The following is a 25,122-nucleotide window of genomic DNA, read 5'->3' on the forward strand; positions in this document are numbered from 1 at the left end:
ATTTTCCAGGCTTGTATGCCAGCATGAACCAGGAGCAATTGCATCTACTTTCAATTGAGTAAAACTGATGAGAGCTCAAAATCGGGCATCCTGCCTAGATAGCAAAATTTTCATTGGACTGTAATTATTTCTCAAATAACAGCAGAAATATAAATAGTAATGCAGTCTTCTATTTTTTGTCTTTAATTGAAACTTTTGTTTAGTGTTGTAAGCCTTGATTATTTCAGGCTGTTGTGCAATGAGTAGTGGGGATGAAAGGGCTGGGGGAGTGTCTCTATATCAAACTCAAAAATGATGTTATTTCCCCCATACTGCACTTGATTGTTCTTTGGTAACCATAGGTGCTGGAACTAGGAGTGCTGGGGGTGCTGCAGCACCTCCTGGATTGAAGTGGTTTCCATTATATACAAGCTTTAGTCTGGTTCAATGGCTCTCAGCACCCCCACAGTAAAAATTGTTCCAGCAGCCCTCTTGGTAACAATCTATTTATTGAAATAGATGTGTAGTCCAAATGGTGATGGCTGAGGGTATTATTCTGAATTCTAGGTATCAGTATTTAAATACCTGGCACCATAGTTTTATATCCAAGCAGGCAAGCCTTTCATTCTTCTGAGGTGCATAAATACAGCTCCATATCACATACAGTGAGTGTTTTCCAGATGAGACCTTTCAAAACTGAGGTCCTGTCTGCTCTGCATGGACAAAGTCCCATGGCACATATCAGAAGATCAAAGGTTTCCCTGTGTATCCCTAGCCAGAATTTCCCCTACTCTGTTATTGTGCAGAATGCAAAGGGCCCCAGGACTGCTACCCTTCCACTAAAGAGCTGACTGTATTTCAGTGGCAATATCATTCCTCTGTGTTTATAGGGCCTAATCTGATAGTCCTTTTTGAGGCACACTCCCACTGACTTCAATAGTCAAGACTTAGTTTGACCCTTCAGGTCAAATACATCAAATACTACACCTCTTCGAAAGTAGATTTTTAGCAATGTATTCTAGAAATTGTTTTAGTCTTTTCTTGAAGAATACCTTGATAAGAGCAAGCTGTTTTTACACAATCAGCAGTTATATACTTTTTGTTGCATACGGTGGTCTAGCATTAGAGATTCAAAGTGAAATCCTGGCCCTTTAGAAGTCAATGGCAAAACTCCGATTGACTTCAATAGGCCCAGGATTTCAACACCATCCCTTTGTCTTGTTGATATTTGGTATAAAAACAGCATCAGGTTTGACTTTTATAAATTTGGCAGTGCTAATCATTGGGAATGATTGACAATGGAATATAGTTCCCAGAAAAAAGCTTTAAAGAGGTATTATGGTTGGTAATATTAAACCCCAACACTAAGAGAACATTTAATTGAAATATCAATGTTGGCAGTGTAAGGCTTCAAAGTAAAACACTCAGGGATCAGGAAATGCCTGTAAACCTTAACTTTACCTCTTTGCATGTATATATCAGTCAATTTCCTGACCACATATGGATGAGAAATTCCTATCCATTCACATATGCACAAGCACAGTGTCAGTGGAACACTGGGACATCATTAAAAAAATATGATAAAAATTGTGCATAATAGATGACATTATATACACACATATATTTAAACCTTCATAAATTGGGCAAATAAAAATTAATTTTCACCAGACCACTGGAAGGCATGTGTCCCAGGGAATATTTTCCTGTAAATATTTAGGACTATTTTTAAAAATTTGAAACTTTTGAAACAAAAGCAGAACAGTCTCTTTTCCTCCCATTTTCCCCTCTGCTTGAAAATGGCTGAACTGTTTTGCTCAAACTTTAAAAAATGTTGCCCTCAGGGATCAGAGTTGGAAAACAGTCCAAAAGGTGAACACTTGATAAAATTATAAGCAACTGAAAAGGCTCTTTAGAGTGGAAACATGTATGCAACTTTAACTGGGGGCATAATAAATTGTGTGTGTTTTTTTAAGAGTGTTGGAAAGTCAGTAAATTTAAAGTTAAAATTGTAGCAACATTATCCACACTGTATATAACTTGCTATAATATATCAGAGTTGTGGTGACCACTTATATTTCAAGGAAAGGCAGAACTACATGTAAAATATGGTAAGCCCTGTTTTAAAGGACACCACTGCACAACACTTAATTCAAAGCATAACAACAAATCCTCATTCCAGGAGCCCAGTGTTTTTTCTACCAAATTAAACTTTTTTAAAAAACTTTTTCAGATGAAACTGAGGCACACATTGACTATGAAGATAATTTTCCCGACGACAGATCGATGCCTGTGGCTGAGCATGAGGAAGAGCATGGCGAAGAGGAAGGGGTGGAGGAACAAGAGCAGGAGTTTTCCCACCCTAAAGATACAGAGGCAGAAAGAGTTGGAAGCAGCAAAGATGTTACTCAGGATATAGATTCTACTGAGAAAGGAAGCAAGGCATCAACTGAATCACCTGTGTCACTGCTGAGCCAAAAACACTTGTTTTGGTTCCCTGCAGAGTCTTTCAGTGAGCCTGAATCTGACAAAGACACAAACGATGCCACTAAAACACAGTTTTCTGATGGCAACAACCACATTGGAGTGAAAACCATCTATAATGAACCTGGCAACAAAATGATTTATGACAGCAAGGATTTCCCCATTGGACCTGTTCTTGTGAACAATGATACAAAGGCAATGAAAGATACAGTCACCAATACTGATGAATCCTGGTTAGATGGTTACCCTGTAACTCAGGAAGCAGTGGAGGATGACGAAGAGGAGGATAAGGTTGATGGATCGATGGGAACAGAAGATGACATTATCCTTACAACTGATCAACCAAATCACGTTGAAGTTAGAAAAGCAGGCACCAGTAATCCAGCTCCAGACAAGGACTTAACACAGATCATGGCAGCCCCAACAAGGATACGTGATTATGGGATCAAAGAAGTACCATTAGTACTGACACCAACAAGTGCTCCCGAGAACGTGAGTGCTAGCAAGGGCTCTGAGGATGTGATCAGGTATCACCCAACTACATCTTTGGGATTTGGGACTCAGGAGTCTACTACTACAATTACACAGCATGACCACCCCACCTTGAAAACGGCTACATTGAAAACCTCTACAACCGTCAGTCCCATTGACCACATTCCATATCCAGAGGCAGAAAAAACAACAGCGTACCCAGCACAAGCAGCAACCACTACACCAACTCGGGATGTCTTTTCTGACTCATTGTCTAATGAATTACTTGAGCAAGAAAATCTCACTTATGGCACAGGAGAAAAACTTCTCCCCACTTCTGAACCTTGTGTAGGAGAGGATTGTCCTAGCCCAAGTAAAGGTCCCATGATAGCTATCACTGTGATTGTTCTATGTTTATTACTGTTTGCATCTATACTGGCAGTGTGGTGTTTCAAAAAACGGCAACAGAAGAGTTCTGTATATAAATTGAATGGAAAAGGTCAGGCTAGACATCCCCATCACCACCAGCAGATTGAAATGCAGAAAGTCTAACCTGCTACCTGTTTTTGGGCAGACACTGCAAAGCAAGAAAAAAAGTCACATGAATGGTGGACACTAAAATCCATCAGTGCAGGAAACAGGGGGCAAAAAAAAAACCAAACAAAAAAACCTGTGTGGGACAGAAGGAAGTTCAGCTGTTTGAAATAACAACTTAATATATCTTGACATTTCAGTGTTAAAGAAACTGTACATTTTTACCACAAGGGTCTTTTTGGAGATCTCAGCAAAAAAGAATGTGTTTGGTAGCGCAACTGGAGATCATTCAACATTTACATTTTGCTCGTATTAATTAATAAAAGCAAATTCTTTGTCTATGACATTGTCTGGTTACAAACCAATGGCGGGACTGGTCAGACCTTTCTGCTTTACTCTCAATGAAACAAAAGAGATGGGGGTCAAAAGTCTCTCTTTGAGCTACCACATATGTTGGCATTTGTTATTTCTTTTAGAACTAACCAAATTTGTCAGGGTAGACCAAAACCAATGATTACATGGCATATCATGTGAGGAAAAATATTTGATACAGTATGTTAATGTAATGGGTGATATTGCATTTGGAGAGATGATCACTAAGGTACTTTTCTTCAATATTGTGAAATTTTCTTGAAGCACATTAACCAAACATGTAGGACATTAGGATACTTTGGGGTTGGGGGGTGTTGTTTTAACCTTAGGAAAGAAGTGCCTTTTTTTATATTAATCTTTTTTTGTGGAAGTAATGCTTTCTCACTGGAATTGAGATAATACAAATACTAGAAAACTCCATTCTTCCTTTAAAATAAGTAAACACTGTGATAGTCAGTGCACTCCTCCTTTCAGGTGCTATGAGTAGCCCCTTACTCATCAAGGAGTCAGACAGGAATAAAGCCCTTGGCAGGAAAATACATCAAAAGTAATTTGTTCTTCTGAGTAACAGTGCTTTAAGACCAACTGATCCAGATGTTGAATTTAAATACACAGTCTATAACGTATGAATTAAAAACGTTATGTAAAATATATTTGCCACATTATTCTATGGGATGACTGAAGTACACTTGTATATTCAAATATGTTAAAAAAAAAAGATCTTGGGGTCATCACAGATGGTCCTCTGAAAAACTTCTGTTCAATGGGCAGCAGCAGTCAAAAAAGCTAACAATATTAGGTACCATTAGGAAAGGGATAGATAATAAGACAGAAAAATAATGTCATGATATAAATCTATGGTACTCCAATACCTAGAATACTGTGTGCAGTTCTAGGCACCCCATCTCAAAAAAAATATTACAATTGGAAAAAGCATGGAGAAGGGCAACAAAAATTATTAGGAGTATGGAACAGCTTCCAGATGAGGAGAGATTAAAAAGACGAGGACTAGTCATCTTAGAAAAGAGAGGAGTAAGGTGGGACATGTTAGAGGTCTATAAAATCCTGAATGGTGTGGAGAAAGTAAGTGTTATTTACCCCCTTTACATAACACGAAAACCAGGGATCTCCCAATGAAATTACGAGACAGCAGAGTACTTCTTTGCACAATGCACAGTCAACCTATGGAACTCATTGCTAGGTGATACTGTGGAGACCAAAGAATAACTGTTCAACAAAGAATGAGATAAGTTCATGGAGAAAAGGTCCATCAGTGGCTATTAGCCAAGATGGTCAGGGAGGCAACCCTGTGCTTTAGGTGTCCCTAAACCCCTGACTGCTGGTAGCTAGGACTGGACAATTCAATAATTGCCCTGTTCTGTTTATTCCCTCTGAAGTATCCAGCACTGGCCACTGACAGAAGACAGGATGCTGGGCTAGACGGACCACTGGTCTGACCCAGTATGGCCATTCTTATGCTTTTATTCTCTGATGAACTGAAGGGGAGTAGAAAGTGGTCAAAGAGATTATGTGGAACAGTGGGAGATACATATGTTCATAAAAACTGCTTATTTTGGTTTGAAGTATAAAAACAAACCTAGGCAAGAAAGACCTTGCCTAATTGTTACAATGAAAACTCTTGCCTTTTAGATTCAATGTTGTTTCAGTTATTGCAAACATGGAGGCTCTTCCAACATAACATCCTATTTAGAATTGTTAAGAATAAATGTGGGAGTGAGGGAGATAGAATATGGTTTCTATCATCCCTGGAATAATTTTGCTTATTTAGGAATGAAAAAATCTTACTGTTTGTTCTTACTTGTCCTAATGACAAAAGTAGTACTCTCAACTATGAATAATCTGCAGGTTGGAAATGAGCTTGTCTTCTACTCCTTACAGTGCAGTCTCAGCCAAAATACTCAAGTTATTCAATAGATCAAAGCATGAAGAAAAAGGGGGAAAAAGGTGAAATATTGAAAGATTAATCAGTGGAGATCATATAGGACCAAATTCTGTCTTCAGTTACAGTGGTGTATATTCTGAGTAATTTTGGCCCCATCTTGGGTAACTCAACCCCTATATACTGGTAACAAAAATTAAAAACAGGATTTTAAAAATATAGCTACACATTTTGTGAAAGAATATGACTTTATAGAGAGCAAGAGGAGTTGAGTATTGTTGCCTGGATATAGACAGCAAGAACAGAAACTGTGTAAATAGTGTGTTTCCTGTTATACTGCATGATTTTAATGTGTTCTAGAATATGAAATAACCTAGGATTACAGTTGTAAAATATTTTTATGAGGTAACTTTTTTTAAACAATGGATTTAGCACTAAGTAACTTTATGGAGTCTGTTAACTCAACTAAAACATACTGTGTTATCTGTGTGGAAATATACTGCAAAATAAATGCAAAAATCATAAATTTTTAAACTTTTTTTAATCTTAAATTACCAAATCAGTGTTACAGTTTTGCATAGTGTTATTTGAATGAAGTACAGCTCAACAAGCTAAGTAAACAAAGTCAATACTGTTAGTGTCAGGAAACGTACATGATGTAAAAATCATACACAAATAAAGTTACAAACGTAAACTGCATGGGGCTCTTGTGAGACTCTCAGATGCTTGTTATTCATGAAAAGGAACAAAATGTACATTAACATAGTACTCTGAGGTATCTACAAATGCAGGGAGGAGAAGGGTGGCAGTGTGTGGTGTTGTTCAAATACCTGACTAAACAAATTTGTTTGTAGAGGAAATACTGGTCTATCTATCAGGGATTTCTTGGAGCAGATATTTTGATATTAGAATTAGTCAAAAAGTGTTAAGTCCAGGTCATCAGCCCGATTCTATTCAGCAGAATGGCTTTTCCTCCTGAAATTTACATCCTGAACTAGAATGCTGTTTGCACTTGTGGGTACTTAATTACCAGAGAGACACTGACCAAAATAATGGGGGGCGGGGGGTAGGGGAAGAGGAGGAGAAGGGGAAATCAAACTCTCCTCTCATTTGTAGCTTGGCTGATCAACTAAGGCAGGGTGTGGAGAGCATAATAAATACAAATACTGGAAGGATGAAAAGGCAAAAGTGAGGGGAAGAATTACTTAGCATAGTAAAAAAAGTGTATAACTAGCAGCAATGGGCTGAAATTAAGACAGGGAAAATTGAGGTGGAATATCAGGAAAAACAATGACAGTGATATCTGGTAGCTGGCAGAGCAGTCTGTCTTCTTATGTGACCATCGCTGTAGTGTCTTCCTTAAAGGAAGCTCTACAATTTGACATTTTAAAAGTAGATTGGACAAAACACTAGAAGATTTACACGAGGCAAACTGGGAGGGAAACTGAATAGATGGCCTATAAATCAATCCCCCGTCCTCCCTTATCTTTAGACTCTAAAAGGGTATGTCCACACTGCAAAGAAAAACCTGCAGCAACAAGTCTCAGAGCCTGGGTCAATTCATCGGGGCTCAGGGTGAAGTGCAGACGTTCCCACTTGGGCTGGAGCCTGGGCTCTGAAACCTGGTGAGGGGGGAGGGTCTCAGAGCCTGGGCTCCAGCCCGAGTTGGAACATCTACCCTGCTATTTTTAACCCCGCAGACCAAGCTCCGTGAAGATGAGTAAATTGACCTGGGCTCTGAGACTCAAGAGCTACAGGCTTTTCTTTGCAGTGTAGACATAGCCTCTGAGATCTACTTCTTGTCCTCCATTCTATAAAAAACAGCTTGCCTCTACTGTTTGGGAGTTATCCTGAAAATATTTACCACCAGGAAGAGAGGTTAATATTTTGAGGTGTTCCACTGAAATTAATGAGGTTCCTCACAGGAGCAAACCCTAGTTCTGGCAAGGTTTGTGGGATCAGTCTCTTTAGTAGAAAGGGTCATGCTCTCTCCTCCCCTAAACAAACATATAAAAAAACCCTGATCTCTGGACTCTCTTTCTGTAGTTGTCTTAACATTTACTGACCATGTCACAACACATTATTTACCTCATTGCACAGCTTCATGGAGTAGTAGGAATCCCCCAATATGTACCCATATCTACAGAGAGATTTTTATGGGCTTCTTGCTAGGGATGATGGATTGATAAACTGCATCAGTTTTTAAACTGTATAGACCTGGATTTACATATTCACTAATGTGTAATGCTAAGAAACAACATGGTGCTATCAATGGAAGATCATGTTAAAATAGTTAAGACAAAAACTGATGAGGCAAATATATGACTCGTCATTTTACAGGATTATGCTCCAGACTGCAAATAAATGTCCCAACACTTTTTGCAGATAAATGGTAGAGAGACTGACACATAGGAACAAAGCTAATTTTAAAACAGTAGTTAACAGTTATATGCAGTTACAGCTCTGACGCCCATAATCCCATTATTTTAAAATAAGTAAAAATTCCATGGCTTTCCAAATGTAAAAATTAATCATATTAATCACTTAATGCCATTTAAACACACCAATCCAAAAGCTATATTAAAGGGGGTAGGGAGGAGGTCAAAAATAATCAAAGAAACTTCTACCCAAAGGTTAGCATTTATAAGCTTTAAAAACCAAGAACTCAACAGAATTTTGTTTCCATATATCACCAAACGCTTTTAGAGAGGAGAGGGGGAGGAAAGTCTAAGCAATTTAATATTTCCTTTAAAAAAAGTCTCCATTTATTACATTTTTCTCTAGGCACTGAAGAGGAGTTAAGATACAAAAACCCGATCTGCTGGTGTGTGTAGTCTGATTTACAAAACTTTTGGCTATTTCTTACTAACATCTCTTTTTGTATGTAGCTTAAACTCTCCACACTAGGTCATTCACGCACTGAGTCACCAGAAAAAAGAAGTCGCTGTTTAAAGGATGGCAGACAACCAAAAGTTCAGACAGCAGCAATGAAGGATTAGTTGTGGGTTTTTCTCACTGCCCTGCTGCAAACTGCATCACAGCTCTATGTTCAAACATTATTAAATGAGTATGTTTTCTCTGGCATCAGCTACTTCTCTCCACAGTTTAAGTATTGAATTTTTTTCTGAACTGAAGTAGTTTTGGTTTACAGCCCACATTAGAACTTAAAAAACATATTTCCATAGTAGCTGGCATATGCAGGCAACTGTTTACCCTCAATTGCAGCCATCATAAACATGAGTACATTTACAGTCCAACACATCTTTGTCTGTTTGCAACTCAGTATTTAGAGCTGTAAGAAGTGCAGGTTATTAAAAATCACTTTTTAATGTAACCCCTTTAAAGGGACAGATTTCCTGTGTTCGCCTTTGCTGTCAATATCCACCAATATTAACTTTCTTGAATGCAGGGATATGCAATGGAGGTTAGTTACAGCAATGGGGTAAGCCATTTAAAGCAGAATGTTCTAATATGGTTTTAGAAGGAATAAAGGAATAGTTTGTTTCTGAGGCACATCTTTAGTTATATCTATGAGTGTGGTTCTATTCTGAAAAACATGTATGTAAAAATGGCACCCTCTTAGTCAGAAGTATTTCCCCAGAGATATTCAGAATCACATCTGCTTTAATTATTAATTAATTTTTTAGTCTTGGTAGCATTGCAAAGCAATACAGCTCAGGGGGAGAGAGAAAGGGAGAGAACTGGATTCTGTTTTGCCTCTGAATTGCCCAACAGAATTATTAATTAAGGTTTCATGGCAGAATCTTTATTGCTGGCAGTGTGAGAGAAAGAACCCAGCTTAACTTTCAGATTCCAGGTTGAATTTGCAGGAACTTACAGTTAGAAAAAGGTTTTTTCCTTCTAAACTGAACATATTTAATACAGAAATCATTGAGACACAGTAAATATGAAATCCATTATGCCACTGTATAGTAGCTTTTCAGAACATAACTACTCTAATGTTTGAACAATACAAGAAACCACCACCACTATTATCTATTTTATTTGAATAAATGTTGAAGCTTATGAAAGTAAGTTACTTAGAAGCAAGTGAAGCACTGTAGTAGCTAGAAAGAGTCCATGCTAGAATACTCAATACAGCTCTGCCAAATAAACTCACTCCCAACTTGCAATACTGCTAATAGTCCAGTCTTGATTCACAGTCTACAGATTAATAGAGATTGTCACTATACCCAACTGTCTGATAGTTTAGACATGTGGACAAATACCCATTGGGAACTAGACTGTGAAAGCCAAAGTCTGTGACCCAATTTGAGCTAAAACTTCCAGGAAACTCACTATCCTGCAAAAGGCCTGTGCAAAGCCCTCTGTCCATCATAAGATCTTAACATAGAGCTTAAGTGGGGCAGAAGGCCTGGTGCTAACCATACCCTCTGGGATCAGTTTCATTCAGCGTTCACCAGTAAATGCTGACTACATTATTATTTGTGTAATCTGCAACAGGCTATTACATAACTGCTTGTGGGCAGCAGGAGGCGGCTCAGAGAGACTAAGAGCAGTTATCCAAATATCTTGCTGGGTTATTAGAAAAAGCAAGCAATTATAAAAGGCTCGGTACTACAGTTCTGTCACAGGCAAGACCACCACAGAGGTCAGTTGAGTTATGCCCACATATGGGTGGTAAGATGAGGTGCAAGATGGCTATGTGCACCAATGCCACATGTTAAAGTGGTATGGAACACACTTCTGTCAAAACTGCCACATGTACACAGTAGCTTGAATGAGATGCAGTCCAAGAGAAGGAATGGAGTATAAAATAAGCCTTGAATAAATATTAAAAGAAAATGAAGATAAAACACCAAAATCTCACCAACTAGGCAGAAGCTGCTAGGACAAAGGCACTTGCAGGAATTTTTTTTTTTTTTGTTTAGAGCAGGAGTGGAGGGAGGGGGCACTGCCCTGCCCACCTCCTGACCCCAAGAAGAAATGCACAGATTTATTGCAGTAACACAGTGTTGGCATTTACCAATAGCAGCAGAAGAAAGATCACTTGAAAGAACATGAGAATGCTGAAAAAAGCTGCATTAAATACTAAAGGACTGGAAGAGCAGCTATTTCTCATTAGAAAAGAGCCGGAGCTTGAGAACTCCCTGTACTTGTTAAAATTGAAATGGCTTGAGACCATATGTAGTGGAAATTACTAAAGTCATAAAAATGCACATGAACAAAATGAAAACAGATCCCTGCCATTGTAGAAGGGTACATGCATTTTTACATACCTAGTTTACAGTATAGAACAACACTCATAGATAAGGCTCAGATTTTGTCATGGATATTTTTAGTAAAAATCAGGGACAGGTCACAAGTTTCCATGAATTGTTGTTTATTGCCCGTGACCTGTGATTTTTACTAAAAGTATTCAGGACAAAATGGGGAGGGAGGAGGGTCTAATCCCCGCCCACGTGGCTGGGCTGCTGTGGAGGAGTCCCCCACTGTGGCTGGACTGCTGCAGGGTTCCCTGCAGCCCGCCATGACTGGGCAGCTGCAGGGGAGCTCCTGCCTCCTGCTGTGGCTGGGCAGCTGCGGCGAGCCCAGCCTCCCGCAGCGAGTGGGAGCTGCTGGGGGCCTCTGAGAGAGAGAGCTGTTGCCTGCTGACAGCAGTCTAGCCCCGGGGCAGAAAATGTCACAGAGGTCTCTGGAAGTCACGGATTCCGTGACATAATCGTAGCCCTACTCATAGATAGAACTAAAGATGTACATCATAAACAAACAAACTGTGGGGAAAGCTAAAGGGAAAAAGACCAAAATGATCACTTAGATGCAAATAAAACTGGAAAAATCAGTCCCAGTAAGTCAAATTGTGGGCATCCATTCCTGAAGAGGTCTTTAAGGCACTTTATATTTTATTTATTTTTGTATTACAGTAGCACCTAGAGGCTCCACTCAAAGATTAAGGCTCACTGTGCCAGGCATCATACAAACAAGTAACAGGAAGACAGTTCATGCTCCACTGACCTCACAATGTAGGTTTACGAAAAGACAACAACAAGAGGGGCAGAAGAACTGAAAACATAATTAACAAGAACAAGACAACATGCATGGAAGTTTCTATCCCAGAACAGCCCCATATGACTCACATGTGATTTCTGAAGGAGAGGCTGAGAATCTCACTGAGGAGAAGACATTTGGGCAGATGACTTTAACTTTGGATGTCAAGTTTCTAATAGGAGAGATTGGAAACTCTCCTTCCATACATCTTTGAGAGTCAGGGGATACGAGATAACTCCAGAGTAGCAGCCTCTCCTCAAGATCTTGTACTAAGCATACATAAATTCTCTAGGAGATAAAATATCCCAGTAGGGTACAGGCACTCATATACCATGAGGGGTATATTTTAGTGTGGAATGAAAACTAGCTTATAATAAGCTGCTACATATTTTAAAAGCAGAGTTAAATTCATGCATAAACATACAATAAATAAACCCTAACATTGTGAAGCACAAGAAGAAGTGTATGGAAATCTGAAACATTCCACATATGCTAAAGCACCCAGGCAAAGAGTGGGCCAAATTCTGCTCTCTTTACAAGGGTAGCTGCACTGAAATTAATGGGGATATTACGCTGGATATACAACTGTGTAACACAAAAGAGAACTTGATCCATTGACTTCAGTGGATTAAATTGGGATTAAGGGATTGCTTAAAAGAACATTTAGCAACAAACTGGGGTATGAATCTACTTCGCCACCCTGCTGTGAACTAACTGTTCATGTGGACCCTGCTGATCAACTTTGATTGAGTCCTCTTTGAAATGAGATTATATCAAAGTGCATTAACTAACTGTTAATGCAGGTCAGCAGGGTCCAAACAACAATTAACCTGCAGCAGATTAGTATGGGGATTCACTCCCCAGATTGCAGCAAACTAAATGTTCTTGTAGAAAAGCAAGAGAAACAGCAGAGAGAATCTGACCCTATACATCTTTGGTTATATTTTAAGGGTTTGGTTTTTTTGTTTTTGTTTTTTTATGACTAGGGATTGCAGGACAATCTAAAAATGATTCCTCAACTGTGGATTTCCTTTTTTATTCCTGATACAGCTTGGAGCTAGTGTATAGCTGGTAAATGTGCAGTAATGACTGTTCAGCTAAATAGCAGGGTTCAAGTTATTTTTACGACCATGCTTCTCCAAATTTACCAGCACATACTGGAACTCCATAGCTGAGTTAGGGCTCAGCCATGAAAGGGGCTGAATGCCCATGCCTCCCATTGAAGTGAGTAGATCTCAAGCACTTGCAGGTTCTAGCCCTTAAAGAAAGACCTGATATCCTGGCTTCACTGAAATCAATAGGACTTTTGCCATTGACTTCAATGGGGCCAGGATTTCACCTATTATCTTTAAATACAATATTTTTCATGGTCTTCAAAATATTTATTTAGAGGGCAGGATCATATACATAACAAGGAAAATACACTAGTGAAAAAGATAGGAGTTCAGTCTCCCAAATAGTCCTCCCACCTATGGTCAAAAGTTGGTATAGATGTATTCTTCATGATCACATCCCATCTACCATCAACAATGGGTACAGGGATTATGATTACATTTCAAGTTTGCTCTTTATTAAGAAAATGGTTCTTCAAACAGATACCTTTATCTCTACTTCCTTTTGGGTATGAAAATATGAACATTGCCCATCAAACTAAAGAGCCTGAAAACCCTTATCTAGATGAGAGAATACAAAAACCATATTTTTTTACCTGATTAGCTCTTACTCACACAAGAAGAACCATTTTAATTCAGTGAAACTACTCACATGGACAAGGACTACTTGTGAGAGCAGAGATATGCAGGATTGGGCCCTAAAGGAGCAAAAATTGAGAAAGAGAAATTTAACTACTTATTGCATTAATTCTGACTGATCTCCTGCTTCATACCATCGAACCTAGTGCAATTTTCAAGACAGATCAAAACTGCTGACAGAAGGAACTTCTCAGAGCAGTTTTTAAAAGGCCATTAGTTAAGTCAGTGTAGTTGTAGCCCAGTCAGTCCCAGGATATTACAGACAAGGTGGGTGAGGTAATATATTTTATTAAAATAAAAAAAAAATACTACCTCACCCACCTTGTCTCTCTAACTAGCTAAGTCAGTTAAACAAAGCACATTTCAGTTATTTTTTTATTATTACCATATTGCCTGGGAACGCTAGGTATGGACCCAGACCCCACTCTACTAGTGATTGTACAAACAGAACAAAAGGACAGTCTTTGCCCAAAAAGTTTACAATCTAAATTATGGAGCAGTCTGTTTGATGCATTAGCATCTTCTGATTCACTGAAATTTAGTGTAAGTTTGTTACTCATCATGGGGAAAGCCATATACAAAATACCATTACATGCCTCAGAAAATCTGGAGTTGGTATGCCCTATTCAATTACTTGGTCCATATTTTGGCAAAACCTCTTCAGAATTTAGCCAAGCAGACTGAAGGAGGCTCAGTGACAGGTGAGAGCATCTGAATAGCTTTCTTTCTTTAAAGTACCATTTTAAAGAAATCAAACACAAGATTATACCACATATGGCTCAACTTTGAGAGCATACAATGAAAAACCACACTCATGAAAAGATCAGTGCAGTGTAGCAGTGATCTCACAGGAAAGACTCATGACATTTGACTGAGGTTAAAGATACAGATTTGAGGTATGATATGATGGCACAACAGGGGGTCTTTATTTTTTAAAAACTATGCCTTGTTTTTGTTCATCACGATTCACTGTTTTCATCCACTTCAAGGAGTTCATCAAGGAATTCCACAACTTCACCCTAAGAGAGATTAAAAGATAGCAGGACACATGTTAATTACTTACAGTGGAATGGATGGAAAAGGCTTTACATCTTATCCTAGAATCAGATTGTAGCAGAAGTTGTCAAGAACAGACTGATTTTATATAGTACCTTTCATTTGCTTAAGATAGTGCAAAGAGCCTTCAAAAGTAATGAGATAGCCTATTTAAGTGTAGAGCACATGGCTGCAGTAATGACTCCATAGTTATGTGCCAGATTTTACAAACTCAGGACCTTGAGTAGTCCACTGACAGATCCAGATTAGTTTACTCATTAAGGTCCTGACTGAGCAAAATACTTAAGCATAAACTTAATTTTAAATATGAGTAATTCCACTGACTTCAACAGAACTACTCGCATGACTAAAGTTAGGCATGTGCTTAATAGTTTTTGGAAAGATGGGTAGTTAATTTTACAGTTATATCAATCTTTGGACTTTAGGAAATAACCTCAGATCTTGGCAGAGGTAACAAATTTCAAAAGCCTAGTGGAATTAGAAGCTCTGCCAACCAAACCACTTGGGTTCAGAAAGGTTACAAACCCCTCCATGCTAAATCATTGATTAGAATACTGTGCTGTCTTGTTTTTCATTTAACATATGTTGTTTTTACACTTGGTCTATAATTACAGCAAAATATAGACCTTATCAGAAGAAAATATTACAGTTCACAGCAAGTTTTCATAAATAGTTTTTTGTAGTTAAACACACCTGGGATACGTCTACACAGCTGCTGAGAGGGTGCTTCCCAGCACAGGCTGACAGTCAGGCACTAGCTCTGCTCACACTAGCATACTAAAAATAGCAGTGAAGGCAGTGTAGCATGGGTGGCGGTTTGGACTAGCTGCCTGAGTGGGTACTCAAGGGGTCCGGGTGGGTTTCTACTCAGGTGTCTACTCCAAGCTGCTGATGGACTGCTATTTTTAGTGCACTACCTTGAGCGGAGCTAGTCTGTCTGTCTCTACGTGCACTGGAAAGCATCCTCCCAGCAGCAGTGCAGACACACCCTTAGGAAACTCAGATTAAAAATGCAGCAGAATGTTCTTTAAGGATGCATTAAAATATCCATTAAATTTAGACAGACGCATCAAGGATTCTCATATACTGCTCCTCCTCCCCTACTTCTCTTGCCTTGTTTTCCACCACTGACCTTTGTTCCTGCACGACCTACTCTTCTTTTTACCTACCTGCTAGAGCTGGTCCAATATTGGAATTTCTGTTAGGTGGGAAATTCCAACTTATTTTTAGAAAAAAATATTCTGAATCAGAATGAAAAAGTTGAAATTTCCCATAAAATGAAATTTCCAATAAATAAATAAAAACATAATTTTGGGACAATCAAAACAATTTGATTTTGACTTATTTAAAATTTTAAATACAAAATAAAAAAATAAAATAAGTTTCTAAACAAAATGTTATTTTGAAATGAAAAATCTGAACACTTTGTTCTGATCAGGTTGAAACATTTAGTTTCAATTTCCACCCTCTCCCCCCAAAATGAAATTTTGTTGAAATTTACACATTCCTGTGGAACATGGCTTTGATTAATGACATTTTCCAACAGAAAAACAATGAACTGGAAAAATTCTAACTGGCTGTGCCTCGTTCTCAGTTTTTAAAAATCAGAATTTATGAGATTTGTTTTCAACACATTTATTTGAATTCTCCTCTCTCTTTTTTGTATTCCCATTCTTTGTTCACTATGTTCATTTTCTAGTTTGTCAGTTGTAAACTTCAAACTGTTTGGGGCAGGGACAGTTTTTCCTTCTCTCTGTGAAGTGTCATGCTAAATTATGGTACTACAAAATGATAGTTTAAAACCTTAACTAGATTTTAACCAAGTTTCTGTCTGGGAATTTATTCATTGGGCACACAGCACACCCAAGTTTGTTTCTGAGCCTGGATATTGCTGCAATCTTCCGTACAGATGGGAAAAGGGCATTATATCCTCTGTGGTCAGTGAAAGGAATTTAAAGCAGAAAGAGGCTCTGTTTATTTTTAATGCAATAGTCACTGTGGCCAGGATTAAAAAAATATCAAGTTCTTCAGAAGTGTGAATTACTAAGGACAAAAAAACCTCCAAAAGTGGGATGACAGCTAGCTGGAATAACTGCTGCTCCTATTCCCAAATTCACAGTTCCTTCTTACAGCTTTGTTGGCGTTTAAGCAAACTGTGAAGTGATTTCAGCAGCTTCTGAAGGATGACAGTTTATTTTGCATTTCGCTCACTTGAAACATATAAGTATCCAAGTCAATAAAGGTGCAAGAAACAAACATTGCCAGTTCTTTTATATTCTCTATTTGTCTTTCTGTAGGCAAGCAGTTTGGGGTTATGGAAAAGGGCATTAAACACATCTCTGCATAGCAAGGAACTGGTTATTCTTTGTTAAAAATAATAATTTGCACTTCTGTAGAGCCTACCATTTGTGGACCTCAAGATACTTTATAAATGTGAATGAATACAGCCCCACAACACCCTTATGGCGTGAGCATTATCATCCTCAATATAGAAACTGAGGCACAGAGAAGTTAAGGCCCAAATCTTTAGGAATGACAACACTACATAATGTATTTGTATCTTTACTGTGGAAAACTCAACAACAATATATAATAAGTAATCTTTTTTAAAGAAAAGAAAGTACTTTGTAGCAAGTTGGTGTTAATATTTTCTGTCACTCCAAGTACATAAAATATTTGAAACAGAGGTTTTCATTTCCTTGTGGAAAAGCATTAAAAAAGTAACATGAATGAGGCAATATTTCTTGTAGTGACATATGCAAAAATTATTAGTGCATATTCAGGCCTCTAACTATTGCATTACACTGTTAAACAAAACAACATGTTCACACTTGCTTTACTACTAGGATTTAAGACGTGCTTTGTTTTGGACAGGAGAGCACTGCAGAATCTAAATAAAGAGCTAAACGATTTGAGAGAAAGAGCACAGTCCATCTAGGAAGAGGCCTACACCCTATTAATCCCTTTGGCTGGGAATCATTCACTCAAGGACTGATGAAGTGGTTTTCTTCCGAGGTTACAGTAGGGGGTTGGTGGCTTATAGCTCACTATAAAGACAGCAAGCTTGGTCCAGTACACTTCACAGAGATGTGGTCCATGTCATAAGACACTTGCAGATGAAACAGATGGACAAGTGCAAAAGGAAGATTCGTTCCCCCAGCTCAATTTTTAATATAATGATTTTTCCTGTAACACATCCCTATTTAATGTTGTCTTCTACTTTACAATGTTTGTATAGAATAAATTGTCCTGTCAATACCGGGTGAAGTTTTTGAATTTTCCCAGCCTGCTTGTTTCCAAGTTCTTTTTTTTTTAAGGACTTCCTCACTCCCATCCCAGCCATCCTTAATCAGGTGGGCAAGACATGGAGCACCACAGGCCTTGCATCTGTCCTGACCAGATATTTTCTTTAAAAACAGACTGTTTGCAAACAAACTCTTTGGCCTGGATCCTCCCAGAGTCCTGTGCACAGAGGGGACTCCCCACATGCAAATCAACTCCTCCTGGCATGGAAGGTGGGTTCAGTCACCTGTACCGCACCATCTCCCTTTCTCTAGGCCTTGCAGCCTCTGTCCTAGAATCTGTGTAGGTGGAGAAGTGGTGACTGGAGGGGTTGGAAGAAAACATAACCCTCCCCTTGACAAGCAGAAATGCTGTTTTATCTTTTCCATATGATCCCTTCTGGGGATCTCAGAAGCAGCAGTGACCAGGGAGAGCTCCTGGTAGCCAGGGACATAAGGGGTAAACCAGTAGAGGCCAGAACCAATGCAAAAGCAAATGGACTTCATGTGGATGGCCTTGGCCCCATGTCGGTTCCTCAAAATCTGTAAGGGAAAAAACTGAAGGGTTTCCCGGTCAACCATGGAAGGAGGGGAGTGATGGCCCACATTGTACAATGAGGATGTATTTATTTATTTGGGGATAGCGGGGGAAGACATCTTTGAAGTGATCTTCAGAGATCACATGGCCCTTGATGGTGCTGGTTTTTACCCAAAATGTAATGCCCACTAAGAGTTTAAACTAAGGCCCTACTGCACCTGCCAACAAAGATTGGCCTGACCACCTCCTACAGAACCCAAATGCAACTAGAAAAAGGTCATTCACTGTTTTTGGATTCATAGATGTCAGGGGCAGAAGGGACCATTTTGATCATCAGCACAGGCAACAGAACTTCCCAAAGTAAGTTCCCAGAGCAGATCTTTTAGGAAAACATCCAATCTTGATTTTAAAATTGCCAGTGATGAAGAATCCACCATGACCCTTGATAAGTTGTTCCAATGGTTAATTACCTTTACTGTTAAAAATGTACCCATTATTTCCAGTCTGAATTTATCTAGTTCAACTTCCAGCCACTGGATCATGTTATCTCTTTCTCTCCTACTTCGACAAGCCCATTATTGACTATTTGTTCCCCATGTTGGTACATGGGATCTGTGATCAAGTCGCCCCTTAACTTTTTCTTTAAGATAAATAGATTGAGCTCCTCGAGTCTATCACTATAAGGCATGTTTTATAATCCTTCAATCATTCTTCTGGCTCTTCTCTGAAACCTCTCCAATTTATCAATGTCCCTCTTGAACTGTGGGCACCAGAACTGTACACAGTATTTCAGCAGCGGTTGCACCAGTGCCAAATACAGAGGGGTAAAATAACCTACCTACTCCTACTCAAGATTCCCCTGTTTATGCATCCTGAGGTTGCATTAGCCCTTTTGGCCATAGCGTCACATGTTCAGCTGATTATCCACCATGACCCTCAAATCTTTTTCAGAGTCCAGCTTCCCAGGAGTCCCCTATCCTGTAATATGACCTACATCCTTTGTTCCCAAATGTATACATTTACATTTAGTGACATCAAAACACCGTTTGCTTCTGCCCAGCTTCTCAAGAGATCCATATCTCTTGAATCAGTGACCTGTCCTCTATGTTATTTACCACTCCCCCAGTTTTTGTGTCACCTGACAAACTTTATCTGTGATTATTTTTATGTTTTCTTCTGGACATTGATAAAAATGTTAAATAGTGTAGGGCTGATCCCTATTGGACCCCACTAGAAATGCACCTGCTTGATGAGGATTTCCTGTTTATAATTACATTTTGAAAACTATCAACCATCTTTTAATCCATTTACTGTATGCCACGTTAATTTTATATTGTTCTAGGTTTTTTAATCAAAATATTGTGCGATACAAAGTCAAATGCCTTACCGAAGTCTAAGGTCATTAAATCAACACTTGCCTTTATCAACCAAACTTGCAATCTCAGATTTCAAATTAGTTTGACAAGATGCATTTTCCATAAACCCATATTGATGGACATTAATTATATTACCCTTCTTTAATTCTTAATTAATTGATTCCCATATCAGCTGCTCCATTTTCCTGCCCAGGATCAATGTCAGACTGACACGCCTATAATTACCAGGGTCTACGCTTTTTAAAATACTGGCACAACATTAGCGTTTTTCCAGTCTTCTGGATCTTCCCCAATGTCCAAGACTTATTGAAAATCAACATTAATGATCCAGCGAGCTCCTCAGTCAGCTCTTTTAAAACTCTTCGATGCAAGTTATATGAACCTGCTGATTTTAAAATGTCTAAGTTTATTGGTTGCTGTTCAACATCTTTCTGAATGGAAAGAGTGTTACTATCATCAGTCATATAAACTGCATCATCTATTTTTTTTCCCAAATAGAAAAATATTTATTGAACACTTCTGCCTTTTCTGAATTATTATTGATAATTCTACCATTTCCATCTAGCAATGGTCAATACTACTATGCGGATTCTTTTTGTTCCCGATATACTTTAAAAACTCCTCCTTATTGTCTTTAACTCTGCTGGCCGTAGATTTCTCCTTGTGTCCTTTTGAATCCATTATCAATTTTCTAAAATTCCTAGCTTGATTTATATTCATTACTGTCAACTTCCCCTTTCTTCCATTTTTTTTTTTTTAATAGCTGCCTTCACTTCTCCTCTAAACAAGGCTGGTTTTCTAATATGGCCTCCTTCCTTTATTGAAGCTTTTTGAGCATCTAGTAAAGTGCTCTTAATCAATTTCCAATTATCACTCACATTTTTCAGCTCATATTCTTCCTCCCAGCTGATTTACCTCACAATTGTTTATCCAGCTTTGTGAAATTGGCCCTTTTAAAGCATAAAGTTTTAGGGGAAAATTTAATGAATATATTACATTACTGAATGAATTCAAGGAACAGTCAACAACTATTCACTCCCATTTATTCTATGTACTGTGCCTAGGGCGATAGTTTGTCTCCATAATTTCTGCTCTAAAAACACACCTTGAAGACCATCATGGTGGAATGCTTCCCCACCTCCTTCATTACCCTTCCTTTCAGTTATAATAGCAGATGCAAAGTGAGAGAGAAATTACAAAAGAAATTTATTTTTATGTCCAACATTAAACTTTATGGGCTAAGTACAGTATTTTACAAGTCAGCTGGGAAACATAAAAAGTGCCCAAATGTTTGCAATCCCTGAGAAAACCAAAAACACTCTACAGATACAGGAAAAATACCTTTTGAAATAATATATTAACCAAGCAAGATCTCTAAATCTTACCTAAACTTAACCCTATAGAGAGCCTTACCAAGAACACATCACAGAGTTAGATCACAATAGAACAGTGGTTCTCAAACTTTTGTACTGGTGACCCCTTTCACATAGCAAGCCTCTAAGTGTGACCCCCCGCTTATAAATTAAAAACACTTTTTTATATATTTAGTACCATGATAAATGCTGGAGGAAAAGTGGGGCTTGGGGTAGAGGCTGACAACTCACGACCCCATAACGATGTAATAACCTCGCGACCACCTGAGGGGTCGTGACCCCCAGTTTGAGAACCCCTGCAATAGACATCTTCTGGGCAGTCTTTTCAAGCTTTCTACAGTCTAATCTTGGAATGGAGCTTTACTTCTAGTACAGGTTTTTAGGTCACTCATATAGGTGGCATTGCTTCTAAGATGTAAAATATTTATCCTTTCCTTTGTGTCACACACAGTCAAAATCACAAGGTAACAATTTCATTTTATAAAATGGTACACCTTCCCTCCATTTTCAGTTCTAATGAGGGCACACCCTAACAGTGGTCATTGCAAGGAATATTTATCCTAGTTATATGATAGGTTTCAACCTAGTCCTAGGCCAAATATTTTATACACTGCATTTATTTTGATGCCATCAGTGGGCCGTTCCCTAACTTTAACAGAAAATTAAAACAAACATATCCTTTCTGCCTGAAGGGTATTTTCTTTAAACACATGATTTATACTTTAATTCCAGCTGTGGGGAAGAAAAAATTGGTCTCTCAACAATTTAGCCATTTTTCCTGAACTGAAGAAAATACATAAATAATTTCATACCTCATAGTAGTCAATTATGTATCATTTGTTCATGAACTCTAAGCAATTAAGAAATAAGACTCGACGACCAAAATTTAATGGTGTAATAAGAATTAGCAAAGATAACAGGACTATCTGCTGAAGAAGAGTTAAATTTTAAAAAGTGGTTATTTCTAGACAAAAATTAGAATAATAATTTTTAAATCTAGTTTTAAGTAGATTAAAAAAGACTAAGAAAATGTCAAGTTTAGATATACAACCACCAGCGGCGTATTAACGCCTAGGCCGACAAGGCCTTGGCCTAGGGTGGCAAATTTGTAAGAGCAGCCAGAGGCACCAACTTCCCCTGGCAGTGGTGAGTGCTCATGCCCCACCGGCCCAGCCCCAACTCCACCCCTTCCCCAAAGTCCCCACCCCAATTCCACCCCCTCCCTGCCCCTATTGGTCCCCTTCCTCAAATCCCCGCCCCGGCCCCGCCTCCTCCCCTGAGCATGCCGCGTTCCCGCCTCTTCCCCCCTCCCTCCCAGCTATGTGAAGCTGTTTTGCGCACAAGTGCTGGTAGGGAGCGTGGAGAAGCAGGACCCGGCGGCGTGCTCAGGAGAGGAGGCAGAGGCGAGCTGGGGTGGGGAGCTGCCGGGAGGTGGGCGGCAATTATTTCAGGGCCTAGAGGCGGCAAAATCATTAATCCGCTACTGACAAGCACCATTTTTGTGCCCCCTGGTGCTCCTGTTTTGAAGAGCAGAAAATCTTAAAGTCATTTTTGTTTGCTGAACATATATAACTTCTACATTTGTGTCAACAGTGTTACTTTCCCATATTATTTAAAAAGATACATATATACACACTAGATTTTCTGGGTCTTTTTCTATTTTCACTTATCAAAGAACACTATGATAATCTGGATAATTATGTTCTTTACAAAAGAGCATTTTGTCATATCCTATGCATGCCACAGAATTATATCTATGATACCTTATAAATATGTCACATATCACATTTATTTTAGTGTCACTAGTGGTATATATTACTATACTGTCAGTGCTCAAACACTCACCTCATCATCATCCATTATATGCCGCTTTGCAAATTCGTACATTTCTGTCTGAAGTGTGGTTATGTTATAATATCGAACTGCTTCCTATCAGAACAAAAATGTCCAGATTATTTTTTAGGGCAATAAGACATTGTGAACTTATTTCTGAATTTCTCCCAAGGCATCAGACATCACCTGTGACTCTTCCAGCAAAGCCAGTTCCAAACTCAGCACTATTCTGGATTAATTTCAAGATTGCCCCATGTTTGTGAAAGGAAGATGGAAGTAACGAATGAACAAATATGCTAAGCAGAATATATAATATTTTCTGTGAATCCTTCAAATTGTGTCATCCTTTTGAATCTTCTTGCTGTCTTAAAAATTGGCCAGTTTGAGACTAAATGAATGAGATCCCAAAGTAAGCAGCTATAGGGTCAGAACATACCTGGCCTTAGTGTACGTGTTCATGAAGAGACACAAAGTGAGTGGTCAGTGCGCTTGACGAAGCCCAGGTCTCCTTCCACATCATTCTATATAAAAAAGAAAAGGAGTACTAGTGGCACCTTAGAGACTAACCAATTTATTTGAGCATAAGCTTTCGTGAGCTACAGCTCACTTCATCGGATGCATTCAGTGGAAAATACAGTGAGGAGATTTATATACACACAGAACAAGAAAAAATGGGTGTTCTCCCCCCCCTCCCCGGGGTATGATAAGAAAACCTTTTGTAGTGATAATCAAGGTGGGCCATTTCCAGCAGTTAACAAGAATGTCTGAGGAACAGTGTGGCCCACCTTGATGAAAACCTTTTGTAGTGATGATCAAGGTGGGCCACACTGTTCCTCAGACATTCTTGTTAACTGCTGGAAATGGCCCACCTTGATCATCACTACAAAAGGTTTTCTTCTCCCCCCTCGTCCCCCCATTCTCCTGCTGGTAATAGCTCATCTTAAGTGATCACTCTCCTTACAGTGTGTATGATAACACCCATTTTTTCTTGTTGTGTGTATATGAATCTCCTCACTGTATTTTCCACTGAATGCATCCAATGAAGTGAGCTGTAGCTCACGAAAGCTTATGCTCAAATAAATTGGTTAGTCTCTAAGGTGCCACAAGTACTCCTTTTCTTTTTGTGAATACAGACTAACACGGCTGCTACTCTGAAACCTATCATTCTATGGAGTTGGCCAACCATGGAGAGAGATGCATGCTGACAGTGGCTCTGGAACACTTTTTATAGTTGGCGTACCGAAAGCCAGCTAATGAAGCTGCAAACCATGTGTGTTCAAAAGCAACTTGAAAAAGCGCAATTCCTGCTCATGCCACACGGGTGCAGCACAGCTCTGGGATTCTCAAGAATCACGAAATAATGGTAGCTTTGTTCTGACAGCACCAGCAAACTTTTCACAGTGAAACCTAGGGGTGCTGCAGCACCTGCCACACCCCTAGTTCTCACACCTCTGCATGCTGAGGTATAGTGCACTGCCCTCTACTCAGAGTGGTGGCTGAACATCACAATCTATCTTATAGTAAACAGTTGCTATGTTTGGTGATATTACCACCATCTGCAATGTTTGTTCCATATAACTCTTTCAGGCAGGGTAACAGGAGAAAGGATTCCTCCTCCTTCACAAGGGTGTCCAAAGCATAGCGTAAGGTCAAAATGCAGCCCCAGGCCAACTTAACCCTGTGTAACTGCTAGGGGAATGCAAAGCAGGTCAACTGTGGGATTTTCTGCTGGGCAATTCAAACAAAAAGCAATTTATAATAATTTTTGGAGGATCAAAGTATAAGCACAGTGGTATGCATTTAAAATAGTAATAAACACAGAGGTGCTACAGGATTTGAGCTCCTGGAAAGCAGTCAATGAATCCTACAGTGTCAAAGTATGGGTATCTGTGCTTCTTTCTCTGCATTCCACATCCTAAATGCATTTGCAGGTGGCTAATTTCTTAGAAATTTTACATTTATGGCCATTACATAAGTCACTCCCTATGGATCTCGCAGCCATGTTGAAGACCAATGCTGAAGTTCACGTCTACTTTGAAACGGGACTACATAAAAATGGCACCTTCTCACTCACCAGATCTGTTCCCTGTGTGAGCTGAGACTCATATCTGCTGACTGTAGAGACAATGAGATTTTACTGCATTTTGCTCCTGTTAGCCCTGCAAAGC

At 39.0% G+C, this 25,122-nt stretch overlaps 2 protein-coding genes across 2 annotated transcripts in view; one reads left to right on the forward strand and one right to left on the reverse strand.

Annotated features, from left to right (window-relative positions):
- SUSD5 (sushi domain containing 5) overlaps nt 1-3,606 on the forward strand; it is a 67,155-nt gene extending 63,549 nt beyond the window's left edge. The window contains exon 5 of the mRNA XM_074943259.1: nt 2,210-3,606. Coding sequence (XP_074799360.1) covers nt 2,210-3,483 — 1,274 coding nt within the window. The 3' untranslated portion in view covers nt 3,484-3,606. The remainder of the gene's footprint in view (nt 1-2,209) is intronic.
- Nucleotides 3,607-6,262: 2,656 nt separating this feature from the next.
- Nucleotides 6,263-25,122, reverse strand: part of CRTAP (cartilage associated protein) — a 39,844-nt gene continuing 20,984 nt past the window's right edge. The window contains exons 6-8 of the mRNA XM_074945482.1: nt 22,967-23,050; nt 7,410-14,516; nt 6,263-7,345 (exon numbers count right to left, since the gene is read on the reverse strand). Of these exons, the coding sequence (XP_074801583.1) occupies nt 14,457-14,516; nt 22,967-23,050 (144 nt within the window). The 3' untranslated portion in view covers nt 6,263-7,345; nt 7,410-14,456. The remainder of the gene's footprint in view (nt 7,346-7,409; nt 14,517-22,966; nt 23,051-25,122) is intronic.

Source organism: Natator depressus, chromosome 2 (assembly GCF_965152275.1).
Source record: "Natator depressus isolate rNatDep1 chromosome 2, rNatDep2.hap1, whole genome shotgun sequence".
NCBI lineage: Eukaryota > Metazoa > Chordata > Testudines > Cheloniidae > Natator > Natator depressus.